Raw genomic sequence first — 12,532 nt, forward strand, 5'->3', positions numbered from 1 at the left:
TGTGTCCACCTATGCCTCCATCTTGGCCAGAAGTCCTTAGGAATAAACTTAATCAAGGAAGTGAAAGACCTCAACACTTAAAACTATAAAACATTGATGAAAGAAATAAAGACACAAATGAAAGTAAAGACAGCCTATGTTGGTTGATTGGAGGACTTACTGTTGTTAAAATGTCCATTCTACCCAAAGTGTCATACAAAGTTAATGCAATCCCTATCAAAATCTCAAAGGAATTTTTTTTTTTGCCGAAACAGCAAAACAATCCTAAAATCGATATGGAACCGCAAAGAACCCAACCTGAATGATCAAAATAATCTTGAGGAGGAACAAAGCTGGAGGCACCATACTTCCTGATTTCAAAACTTATTATAAAGCTACAGTATTTAAAATAGCATGTAGACATATAGACCAATGGAATAAAGTACCCAGAAATTTGAGCAACAAACAAAGTACCCAGAAAAAGATCAACAGGTACATGAAAAGATGTTCAACTTAACTCATCATCAGAGAAATACAAATCAAAACCAGTAACTATCACCTCACACCTGTCAGAATGGCTGTTTTTTTTTAAGGGTTAAGTGTTGACAAAGATGTGGAGAAATTGAAACTTTTGTACACTGTTGGTGAAGTCATAAAGTGGTGCAGCCACTATAAAAAACAGTACAAAGATTCATCAAAAAATTAAAAGTCGATTCACCACATAAGCTAGCAATGCCACTTCTGGTTATTTATCTAAAAGAATTGAAATCAGTATCTCTAAGAGATATTTGCACTCCTACATTCACTGTAGCATTATTCTTAACAGCCAAGATGTGAAAACATCCCAAATGTCCATTGACAGACAGATGAGTGGATTAAAAAATGTGATATATACATACAACTGAACATTATTCATCTTTAGACAGAAGGAAATTCTGCTAATATGCTACAGTGTGGATGAACCCTGAGGACATTATGGTAAGTGAAACAAGAAAGTCACAAAAAGACAAATACATCATAATTCCACTTATATAGTCAAAATCATAGAAGCAGAGAGAATGGTGGTTGCCAGGGCTGCAGGAGAGAGAAAGGGGAGTTTCTGTTCAATGTGTCCAAAGTTTCAATTATGCAAAATGAATCTGTTCTAGAGATCTACTATACAACACTATGTCTATCGTTAACAATAGTGTATTGTGCATTTAATATTTTAAGAAGGTAAATCTTATGTTATTAAGTATTCATTACTACAATTTAAAAAATGCTCTCTCCCTAGCTGGGTGGCTCAGTTGGTTGGAACATCATCCTGTGGAACAAAAGGTTGAGAGTTCAATCCCCGGTCAGGGCATGTACAGGGGAGGGGGAGCAACTGATACATGTTTCTCTTTCACATTGATGTTTCCCTTCCTCTCCCTTCTTCTCTCTCTAAAATCAATTTTAAAAAACCCTGTCATATACTTGGGTAAGGATTGAAAAACAAATTTAAAAAAATAAAATAAATTTTTAAAAAGCTCTCTGTCCTCTCTCTCTGTGCAAAGAAAAAGCCTGTCTTCAGACTGACCTTCACAGCCAGAGCTTGCCCTCCACCTCATCCCTACTGCTCTTCACTCCCATCCCTGGGCCTTTGCACTTTTGTTCCTCTTCCCTGAAGCATTCCTCTCTAGATCTTTCCATGGTGTCATCCCTCACTTTCTTTTAAGGTCTCTGCTTAACTGTCATCTTCTCATTAGGCCTTCCTTGATTGCTTCCCAGAAACTGTACGCAACCCCCTTACACACACTACCTGAACTCCCTATTGCTTTCCTCTGCTTTATTTTTAGCCACATAACAGGTCACCTTCTGATATTTCCTACACTTTGCCTATTGATTGGTTTATGTTTTGCTATCTCCCACTAGAATTACAGATGAAGCTCCATTCAGGCAGTGGGGTTTTTTTTGCCTGTTTATTAGTGTATCTCCAACACTTTGGACAGTGCCCAGCACACAGTAGATGCTCCATAAATGTTTGATGAATAGATCAATTGAAAATGAACAAAACAGGCATTCTGGTTTTCAATTCAGTCTTGCAAGTTTGATTAGCATGGGAAAAGCACCTTGTATTTCATCAGCTACACATGCACCTACAAACCAAGCAAGGTCCAGACATGAATAACAGGGACCCCACTGCGAGCCCCGCTTTTGGCATCTTTCTGTGCCTTCTGCAGAAACAGCAGGCAATCTGTTCTTTTGAAGCTGGCACCACCTCCAGTCCTGCAGGAGCACTAAGCAACTGAATCAAGCAGAAGGGGAAACCATGGGTCCTGTATACATGGAAGTGGACGAGGGCTTTGGGGATAAAGACATTTGGAAGCAGAGATCAACCTGAGGGAAACTGTGTGTGTGTTACATCAGGGACAAAGACAGCTTTGAAGTTCTGAGAAAAGGACTCAGAAATCAGTTAGCACAATATCCAACTAGTCTGGTCCTTCTCACGGCCCCAGCAACGTCACATAGCCCCTCAAAGAATGGAATGAGAAGACACTTCACCTCTGGGGAATTCTTCCCCAAACCTAATTCCAGTGTAACTAACCATGAGAAAACACCAGACAATCTCACACTGGTGACATTTTACAGGCTACCTGGCTGGGACTCCTACAACAATCAGTGTCATGAAAAGCAAAGCAAGACTGAGAAGCTGTCCCAGACCAGAGAGGAGGAGACTTGGCTATGAAATGCAGTGTAGTGGAATCCTGGGACAGAAAGAGGACATTAATTAGAAAACTGGTACACGAACTTACATGGTAGCCAAACTCATCTAAGCAAGGAGGCCCCAGGAATGAAAAACTGAAGGGCAGAAAGGCCTCCTGCAAGCTGAAGCCATGCTTTTGTCTTGCAATTTATCTCAAAGGTTGCTTGAGGTCTTTGGGAAGTCATGCCTACACACCTAGCCCTTCCTTTAGCTGGACCCATTCCTTGCTCTATCGAGCAATTTCTGTAACTGTCTTTCATGCTGCTGGGCCCGGGGCCACAAATACGCTCTATGCTGTTCTTGCTGGGCAGGTCCAATTTTTCAGCCCTTAGACTGTCTCTCTGGCATTCTCTCAGGCCATCACTTTCAGTGACTCTGCCTTATTACACATTGTGATGGCTGCAAGCAAAACCGAGAAGCACTTCTGCTGTCTCTCAGGGCAGACGTGATACCCACACAACAGCACTGCACAGCAAAGGTGGGGAAACAGAACTTACACATAAATAAATGTGATCCAAACCTTCTGCACTGTTTTCCCGCCCACACTGCCACAGGGACCTCAGGATGTGCCGGCCTTGCTCTCCTACTGATCTGAGCATCAGGCCAGACAACCTCACCTGGCCACTCCTTCTGGGACCCTAGTGGATAATCAGTGCTGAGAAACCAACAGGTCATGTCTGTGTGACACCTGCCAACACCCTGTGTCCCCCAGCTAGGTCATCTGCATATCGGTGACTCCAAAGCTGGGTCCAGGGACAGTGGGCAGCCTTTGCACGCTTCTAAGGGAAGGAATCAGGCAGACACTGAGCACAGTGCAGAGGTTCTGAGGAGACAACAGGGAGTATGTTGAAGGAAAATAAGCAGGAGCCAGAAGCTATGGGGAAAACCAAGGGCTTGACTGTGATTCAGAGAAGCAGCCCACCAAGAGGTCACAGAGGGAGAGACTGAGTCATTAGAGTTTAAGGAGAAGCTACAACTTAATCAGATGAAGAACGATCTTTTCAGGGCTGACAGCCTCCTTCATGTTTTGCTACATTATTTTTTCCAGGAAGTTTAATATCTGGGACATTCAAATTTCTTGGCCCTCCTCCTAATTAATGTCCTTATCCTATAACATGGCATAATATCTGCACAGTTGCTGGAGTTGACACTCTGAGGCTTTGACGTCACCTTTCTCAGCTCACCTGATGACTCGCCCTACATCTGGGATGCTTTCTGCACTCACTTATCAGCCCCCAGGTGGACCACAACTGGCTCCGCCTCCCGCTCAGTCCCTCCATTGCCAGAAGGAACTTTCTGAAATCCTGATGACTGGATCACTCATGACCTAGACCATTTAGGCTCTCTGTTGCTCTGTGCGAGGTCTGACCATTGATGTGGCCCCCAAGGCTGTCCGCTGTCTGGCTCTGTCCTGCTCCAGCCTCCCCTCTTTCAGGCTGCAGCCACCCCCCCTTCCAGGATGCCCAGCACTCTTCCCTGATCTGCCCCCTCAGCCAGGAAGACTCAAGACCCAACTCAAAGGTTGCCTGCTATGAGGCCTTCCAGGAAACACCCAGGGGCAGGCAGTCATGATCTCCTGTGTATATGGCCCTGTGGAGCACTGTCCTATTTTATTCTAACATTTTGTTGTTTTACAATAAACTGCTGAAAGGCAGGGACCCCATGTGAGATGCCAGGTGCATCACAGCTGCTCAGTGGATGTTGTTTCATAAATGAATGTGTGTGGGGGGAGGGTGAAAAAGGGGAAGGGATTAAGAAGTACAAGTTGCCAGTTATAAAAACAGTCACAGAGATGTAAAGTACAGCACAGGGAATAGTCGAGGACATTGTAGTAACTATGTATGGTGTCATGTGGGTACCAGATTTATGAGGGGATCACTTCATAAGTTATATAAATCTCTAACCATTATGATGTACACCTGAAACTAATAATATTGTATGTCAACAGTAACTGAAAAATAAATAATTTTTAAACTAATAAAATAAAAGTAAACAAATAAGTACATGTGATAGGGGAGTGATGTGCACACTTAGCTGCAAGTACACCTCTACGTGGTTTGCAGTTGGGGACACTGGTTCCAGCACCACCACAGCCTTAGCTCTGAGGAAAGCATCTCCTACTGGGTGAAGCTAAGAAGCTGCTCACTCGAAATAGAAAGGCTGGAGCACCAGTTGGGCTGGGAGCCATCAGGGGCATCTAGTGACCAAAGCTATTGTGACGTGCTGATCCTATGGGGTGGGGGGTCTTTTGTACTATTTCCCAGAGTATTTGGAGAGCTAGTGCTAGGAACACACTTCCATGTCAAAAAAGATGATGGGGCATTGGGTGAAGTTAAACAGGTATCTTGCTCTGGCCGGGTGGCTCAGTTGGTTGGAGCATCATCCCAGACACCAATAGGTTGTAGGTTTGATCCCAGGTCGGGGTACATACAGGAGGCAACCAATAGATGTTTCTCTCACATTGATGTCTCTCTCTCTCTCTCAAATCAATAAAAGCATATCTTTGAGTGAGGATTTTAAAATAAAAGGTATCTATACTCAGAACTTGGAGCCCCTAAATTCCAATAGGTATGATGAGTGCCCAAGGGCAGGTGGTCATGGAGTTTCCCAAACACAGCTGACTCCAGAGTCACAGGGCACAGTGGGACATGCTGTGGGAAACACTGCCCCAAATGGGAGGGTTTTTACTGAACAAAAGACAAAGGACCCAGAATGAAGTATTTGCTTCTTAGTCATTCATTAAGTCACTCTAAAACACGTCAATCATCAGGATCAAAACTATCTTTCTCAGAAAGATCAGAAGAAAAAGAGTGTCTATATGGAATCAAAAACTTTTATTCAGAATAAGCATTGGCAAAATAAAGGTAGGTAATTGTCTCAAAAATGCAGGGCCACAGAGTAATCAGAAGGAGATTAGAAACAATTTTAAAAATATTTTGCTACAGATTAAAATTATTTGAAACAACAATCATTAGCTATAAAATGTAGAATACATAATCACACTTAAAAATAAAAAGTGATACTCTTGAGAGGATTTGCTTGCCCAGGTGGCAGGAAATCAAAAGCCCTGAGAACTCAAATGCTGCTTTGACACCCACATCCAAGGCACAATCAGAAGTGACTAGACTAGTGCTAACCAGAGACCATGAGGACTTGCACGTTAAGGCACCTCTGTGGTCAACACTGTTTTAAGCAATATGACTAAGTCCTTATGATCCCATCAGTTAGGACTTCCACTGAGGGGAGAGACAGCATTCTAAAATACTTCACTGGGACGGCATCTGACTCTTCAGGTTGGCAAGTCTCATGAGGCACTTCTCCCTCCACTGCCTCCTGGCAGCCAAGTGCTCAGGGTCAGCTGGGACTTTCACACACATGGCCTGGGTCCAGGGAAAAGAAAAGACAAAAAGAAAAAAATAAACAAATGGGACTATATCAAACTAAAACATTTCGGATAGCAAAGAAAAGCATCAACAAAACAAAGACAACCTACCAAATGGAGAACATATACACCAGTGATACATATGATAGGAGGTTAATATCCAAAATTTATAAAGAACTCATAAAATTTAACACCAAAAAACCCCAAACAACCCAATTGAAAAAAGGGCAGAGGACCTGAATAGACACTTCTCCAAACAGGACACACAGATGGCCAATAGTCATATGAAAAGATGCCCAATATCACCAATCATCAGAGAAATGAAAATTAAAATGACAATGATATATCACCTTACCCTGTCAGAATGCCTATCATCAATAAACCAACAAACAAGTGCTGGTGAGCATGTGGAGAAAGGGGAACCCTTGTGCACTGTTGGTGGGAATGTAAATTGGTGCAGCCACTGTGGAAAGCAGTGTGAGGTTTCTCAAAAAATTAAAAATGGAACTACATATGACCCAGCAATTCCATTTCTGGATATATAGCTAGAAAAATTCAAAACATGAATTCAAAAAGATATCCTTATATTCACTGCAGTATTATTTACAATAAAAGCAATCCAAGTGCCCATCAACAGACAAATGGATAAAGAAGAGAAGGTACATATATACAATAGAATATTTCTCAGCCATAAAAAATAGAATGAAACCTTAGCATTTGTGACAATATGGATGGATCTAGAGGGTATTATGCTACAAAATAAGTCAAAGAGAGAAAGATAAATACTATATGATTTCATTTACATGTGGAATCTGAAAAACAAAATAAACAAAATAGAAAAAAACTCATAGAGACTAAAACTGATGGTTGCCAGATAGGAAAGAGATTTAGGGGGATAGGTGAAAAAGATTAAGGGATGAGAAGTAAAAATTGGCAGTTACAAAATAGTCATGGGAATGTAAAGTACAGCATGGGATATAGTCAATGAGAGTGTAAAACTATGTATGGTGCTGGGCGAGCACCAGACTTCTCAGGGGAAACACTTTGTAAATCATATAGTTGTTAAACCACTATGCTGTACACCTGAAAATAATATAAAATAAGATTGAATATAAACTGCAAGTAAAAACTTTTAAAAATAAGAAAGAACAAAGCAGCATGAAGAGGAGGCAATTTAGCAGAAGTATAACTGTTGCTCCTATTTGTGCAAACTGAATTTGCTTTCAAAGACAAAAGGAAAGGAGTAAACCCTCAGTGAATAAGAGCTTTCTGAATCCAGAGACTCCAGCTCCTTAGAGACAGGTCACAGCGAGCTCCTAGTTCACTGGTCACACTGCTCTTAAGGTCTCTGAGGACCATGGCAGAACTGTGGACAGCAAAGTTAGGGATGAGGGGCCACTGAAAGCAAAGGCAAAGATTCTAGATGCACATAAAATGTCCCTACAACACAGAGCTTCCGCTCAGCCCACACAACTTTCTGTAGTCAGACCATATACCTGATGAACCTTTTCAACTGTGGCCCCAGAAAACTCTGGAATGGGTCCGAAAGTCTTGAGGACACGTTTCATGCTTTCGCCGTATCTGTCACAGTAGCTTAACATACCTGAAACCATATGAACACAACAATCCACAAAATTAGCCAGAACATTAGAGAACTCCCAACTAAGACATTCTTTTCTTCCTGTAAGTGAAGAAAAGGAGGAGCTAGGCAGTGAACAGTATTAGCTGGTGCTGGGGACTGAGGGCCCTCACCATGAGTCAGTCACTTGTCAAGTTTTCTCTCAGATCTCAGAATCCTGAAAGCCCTTGGGGCCTGCTGTTCTACCTTCCTCAGTGTACCCCACAGGACTCCACTCAGCCTAGTTCCTGCATTATCCCATTAAGTCCTATGTTCACCAAGAAAGTTACCTTTAACAATGCATCTACAAGGTTACTTGTATAAATGGCTTGAATGTATTCTCTAAGAACCACAAATGTCACAGTTCACAAATCTTTTCCCATTTTACTCTGTTCCCTTGACTTCTATTTACCACTTGGTTGGGTGCCTACAAAGCAGCAGACACTTTTTAAAATATATATTTTATTTATTTATTTTTAGAAAGAGGGGAAAGGAGAGAGAAAGTGAGGGAGAGAAACATCAATGTGAGAAAGATATTGACTGGTTGCCTTTCACATACCCCCAACCAGGGACCTAGCCTACAATCCAGGTATGTGCCCTGACTGGGAATTGAACCGGCAATCCTTCAGTTCCCAGGCTGGCACTCAGCCCACTGAGCCGCCACACCAGCCAGGGCAGTGGTATATTCTTTAACGTAGGCTCAGAGTGTGGCCAGTGGAAGACAGCCCTGTCACTCAAGCTCAAGCTGCCTCTGAGCCTACTCTACAATGCTCTCCAACTGCTTCTGCAGCTTCCTGGCCCTGAGGAACCCAACCATATTCTCAAATGCTGAGATACAGTCCTAGGATTTTGATGGAGAAACCCATGAAAAAGATGCTCACTCGCACAGGACAGAGGAGGAAGAAGCACAGTAACTTAGAAGCAGCTGTGGGTTGTGTGTGGCTGAAGCTGAGCCCTTCAGTTAGAGTAAGACATGCACAGAGACTAAAGTAGTCTAGTGCTCTCACCTCCCAGCACATGGAGCAGGCCTGCTGGGACAGTCTGCGCTTGGTGTTGCTCCCCTCCCTGCCTGGGAGGCAGCAGAGCTGGGCCAGTGCAGGCATGTGTGGGGAACAAGTCCCATCAGAAGCTGACCCTGGGTACACATAGAAAAGGCATCTCTAAGTCCTGAGCCTACTGGGGACACGGCTGAGCCACTCACTATGCCACCTTTGGCCTAGTTCCAACATCTTTCACAACCAGAAAGGTTGGTCAGTCTAAAAGGCTGAAAGGTAACATAGGAACAAATGAACAGCGGAATTTGCAAAGATCCCCGAGCTTGGCTCTCATCCACCCCAGAAAAACTGTGTTAAATTAATGTTAAATAAAAATCATCACCACAAGATATTCTTAAAAAAAAAAAAAAGATAAACTTCTTTGGGATTTAGTTTTGGTGGACCCACACTGTTGTGAAAGACTGAATTCACTGAATTTCAGTTTTATTTTCCTTCTCTTTTACTGTGCTAAAATTATATCAAAATTACTCTTAGAAGAGAAATTGTTTTGAAGGGTAAAAAAATCAAACGTAGCAACTTTATGACATTAGCACCTATAATTAAGTGGTGAACACTCTTGTTTTAAAATAAGGGGTTTCATTTCATTTAACACAAGTATAACCTGACAATTCAGGATTCCAGAACACAGAAAACAACCTTTACATTTATTTCCTTTGGAAATTAAACATTTTTTCACTTCATCTATGTGTTTGTCTATTCAAATTATAAATGTGGTAAAATCTAGACATACATAGTTATTTCTTTTGGGGGGCAAAGATCACAAGACTAAACAAGTTGTAAAGGTGTTCAATGAGAAGAAAACAAGAAGACAGGCTAGAGCTGTGTATGTGCAGAGAGACAGAGGCCTACTGGGACCCTCCCGGAGCCACTGCTGTCTCCTTGTCCCCGCTGAGCAGCAAGAAGCCATGGGTGCAATTCAAGGGTTGTGTTTCACGTCTGGATCACTTCACATTTTCTGAACAAGTGTTCACCTTTCAGTGTCCCTGTAAAGATCTGAATCACCCAGGGGCTTTCGAGAACTCTTTTCCCCTGCCTTTTATAAAATTTGTGACTTTAAAAGGGTACTTATTTCTTTAAGATAGAGTAAAACACAGTAAAACTCTTTGTAATTCATAATTTTCCCCCAACTTTTCCAGGAAGCCAATGAAAACTTCAGTGTTACAAATATAAAAACCCTCTCCACAAATACACTTAGGCTCATGGTAGGGGGTGGGGGTGCAGCCTCGCTGAGCTCATGGTGATGGCAAGAAGCCACACAGCCAGCACATGGGTGGAAAACCCAACACCGCAGGACGGCTCTCCCACTAGTTTAAAAGTACAAGTTCATGGTGACTTGGTGTCACAATTATTTACAATGTTCCAGCAAATTCATTACCACACTGGTATTTGCAATATCTCTCCTTCCATTGGAGCAGTATGAGGAGGATTGAGTGGGGATCTTCTCAAATAGCAATTTCAGTGGAAATGAAAAGAGAAAGCCACTTCTATCCTTTTATCCAACAGCCTGTCCCTTCTCCATATCACTATGGAGCGAACCTCCCCTATGTTTTCCTTTTCATGCTTTCATGCCCTTTATTCTGTTCAACAATGTACAGTACTTTCAACAACTCTCAGGGAGTTTAGCTTTTTTAGAAGACTTTGAGCCTAATTTCTTAAGAGATGCTTATATGGAATAAGGAAAAACGGGAGAAAGAACTGATTATCACAAGACTGGATTTAGCTTCTCTTGCTGCTTTCTGACTTGTTATTCTTTGGCTGTGTGCCCTGAAGGTGAGACAGTGCCTTGAGCCTTCAGCACAACCCAAGGTGATGGAGTGGCGGAGAGCTGTCCCATCTGTCTGCATGTACAGAGCAGGCACCTGTCTGTGAGGCCAATGTCACCGTGGAGGCAGCAGCTGGGACATGACCTGGGTGTTGTTTCTTGGAGAGCCCTAATTGCTACCACACCAGAGGAGTCTGGTTTTCACATAGCCTACAAACCCACCCTCATGTGAATTCACCTGCTTTTAAGAGACAGAACTTATTAGGAAAGATCAAAAAGGCCCAAAGCACAGGGACATGACCTAATGTGGGTGCTACTTTTAAAAAGCAGCCAAAAGACAAAGGAAGCATGCTGGCCTCCTGTTTCTTAGTTGCTATTTTATGAGATTAAAAACAAACCATCAAATATTTTTACCTCTCTTAGATAAACTGTAGCTTTTAAGACTAATAACTAGCCTTAACTTGAGATGCTGGCTTTATGAAAATAACTTCAGAAAAAAGAAAACTCTCCCAACTCCAATCTTGATATATCCTGGGTGACACTGTCAGGAGTCATACCCATTTCCAATGGTCCCCAGCCTGATCTTATAACTATTTAACTCTGGTCCATGGAATGCTCTGAAGTTGAAAACTACATCCGTCTACCATTATCATATTAAGTCAATTAGGTTTTCTTATCAAATCTCCTTTGTGTGAAAAATTGTTATGGGCCACAATGTTTGATTCCTGAGTTTCTGGTTTCATCGGCTTCAGTTTCTACTTGTTTGAGAGTCAAAGCAATTCTCAGGCCTCTCCCTATCTATTGCTTCTGATACCTGAATTATCTTATTTTCCTCAAGAACAAAAAAACATGGTGATTTTCCAGCAATGTCCTCACATATCTCAAATGCTTCAGTACGTTCATCATTTTTAAGGTTCTGGCTGAAAAACATTTAAAAATTATCTGAGACTTTATTTCAATGATATTTCAAAACTCTGGTTTTACTTCTGCCCTGGCTGGTATAGATGGCTCAGTGGATTAAGTGCTGGCCCATGAACAGAGTGGTCACTGGTTTGATTCCCAGTCAGGGCACATGCCTGGGTTGCGGGCCGGGCCCCTGACTGCAGGTGTGTAAGAGGCAACCAACTGATGTTTCTCTCCCTGTCTTTCTCCTCTCTCTGAAAATAGATAAAGAAAATCTTTTTTAAAAAAGACAAATTCTGGTTTCACTTTAATGAATTCTGTCTTTACATTATCCTCCTACATTCAACTGTTATCCGACCACAAAAGTAACATGCGGGTGCCAGGTGAGAATCCCCTCTCCCTTTAGCTGGGTGTTAAGGAAGAATCAAGTCACCTACTAAAACACATTTGCGTGACACGTGACTAGCCCACTCAAAGCTCCAGGTGTGCACCTGCTGTGTGAAAGAATATAGCTGGTAAAGCTGTCTGGAATTAACACTGTTGGAAATTGTATTTCATTCATTACTGTAGTGAAAACTGATTGAAGTATTACCAAAATCTTGTGAAATGATAAAATCTAAGATAGACTCCCAGAGGTCATCTACTCCAACTTCTGACCTCACTGCAAGATTCCTATCAATATCCAAACATCCTACTCACAGCATGACCTGTCCTTCCAATCAGTTCCATTTACTAGAAAGTTCTCCCTGACATGTGCTGACCTGTCTGCCTGCCACTCCCAGTTTTTCACTCTGGTTCAACCCCCACAAAAGTCATGACAGACAGACATGCACACACACACACACACACACACACTGTTCTGGTCACTTCTGGATCAGCTTCAGTTTCTCAATATTTTTGTTAAATAGTATACCTTGGAGCCGAATACAATATTCCTTTTCTCTTTCTGCATATGTCTTACAAGTTAAAAATTATGAAAAACAACATACAATAATTACAGAAATTTATGACAACACAGAAAAGTAAAAAGGTAATAAAAGTTGCTTAGAATTTCAATACCAAGAGATAGCCATTATAATACTATTTGAGACATTTCCCTAGATTTTTA

The 12,532-nt window shown here is 41.9% G+C and overlaps 1 protein-coding gene across 4 annotated transcripts in view; it reads right to left on the reverse strand.

Moving 5' to 3' along the window:
- Nucleotides 1-5,519: 5,519 nt before the first annotated feature.
- CRYL1 (crystallin lambda 1) overlaps nt 5,520-12,532 on the reverse strand; it is a 130,543-nt gene continuing 123,530 nt past the window's right edge. For all 4 annotated transcript variants that reach the window (XM_045844902.1, XM_045844904.1, XM_045844903.1 and 1 more), the window contains 2 exons: nt 7,583-7,689; nt 5,520-6,084 (listed from right to left, as the gene is read on the reverse strand). In XM_045844902.1, coding sequence (XP_045700858.1) covers nt 5,971-6,084; nt 7,583-7,689 — 221 coding nt within the window. In that variant the 3' untranslated portion in view covers nt 5,520-5,970. The remainder of the gene's footprint in view (nt 6,085-7,582; nt 7,690-12,532) is intronic.

This window comes from Phyllostomus hastatus, unplaced genomic scaffold (genome assembly GCF_019186645.2).
Source record: "Phyllostomus hastatus isolate PE091 unplaced genomic scaffold, TTU_PhHast_1.1 phas_contig_41, whole genome shotgun sequence".
Classification (NCBI taxonomy): Eukaryota; Metazoa; Chordata; class Mammalia; order Chiroptera; family Phyllostomidae; genus Phyllostomus; species Phyllostomus hastatus.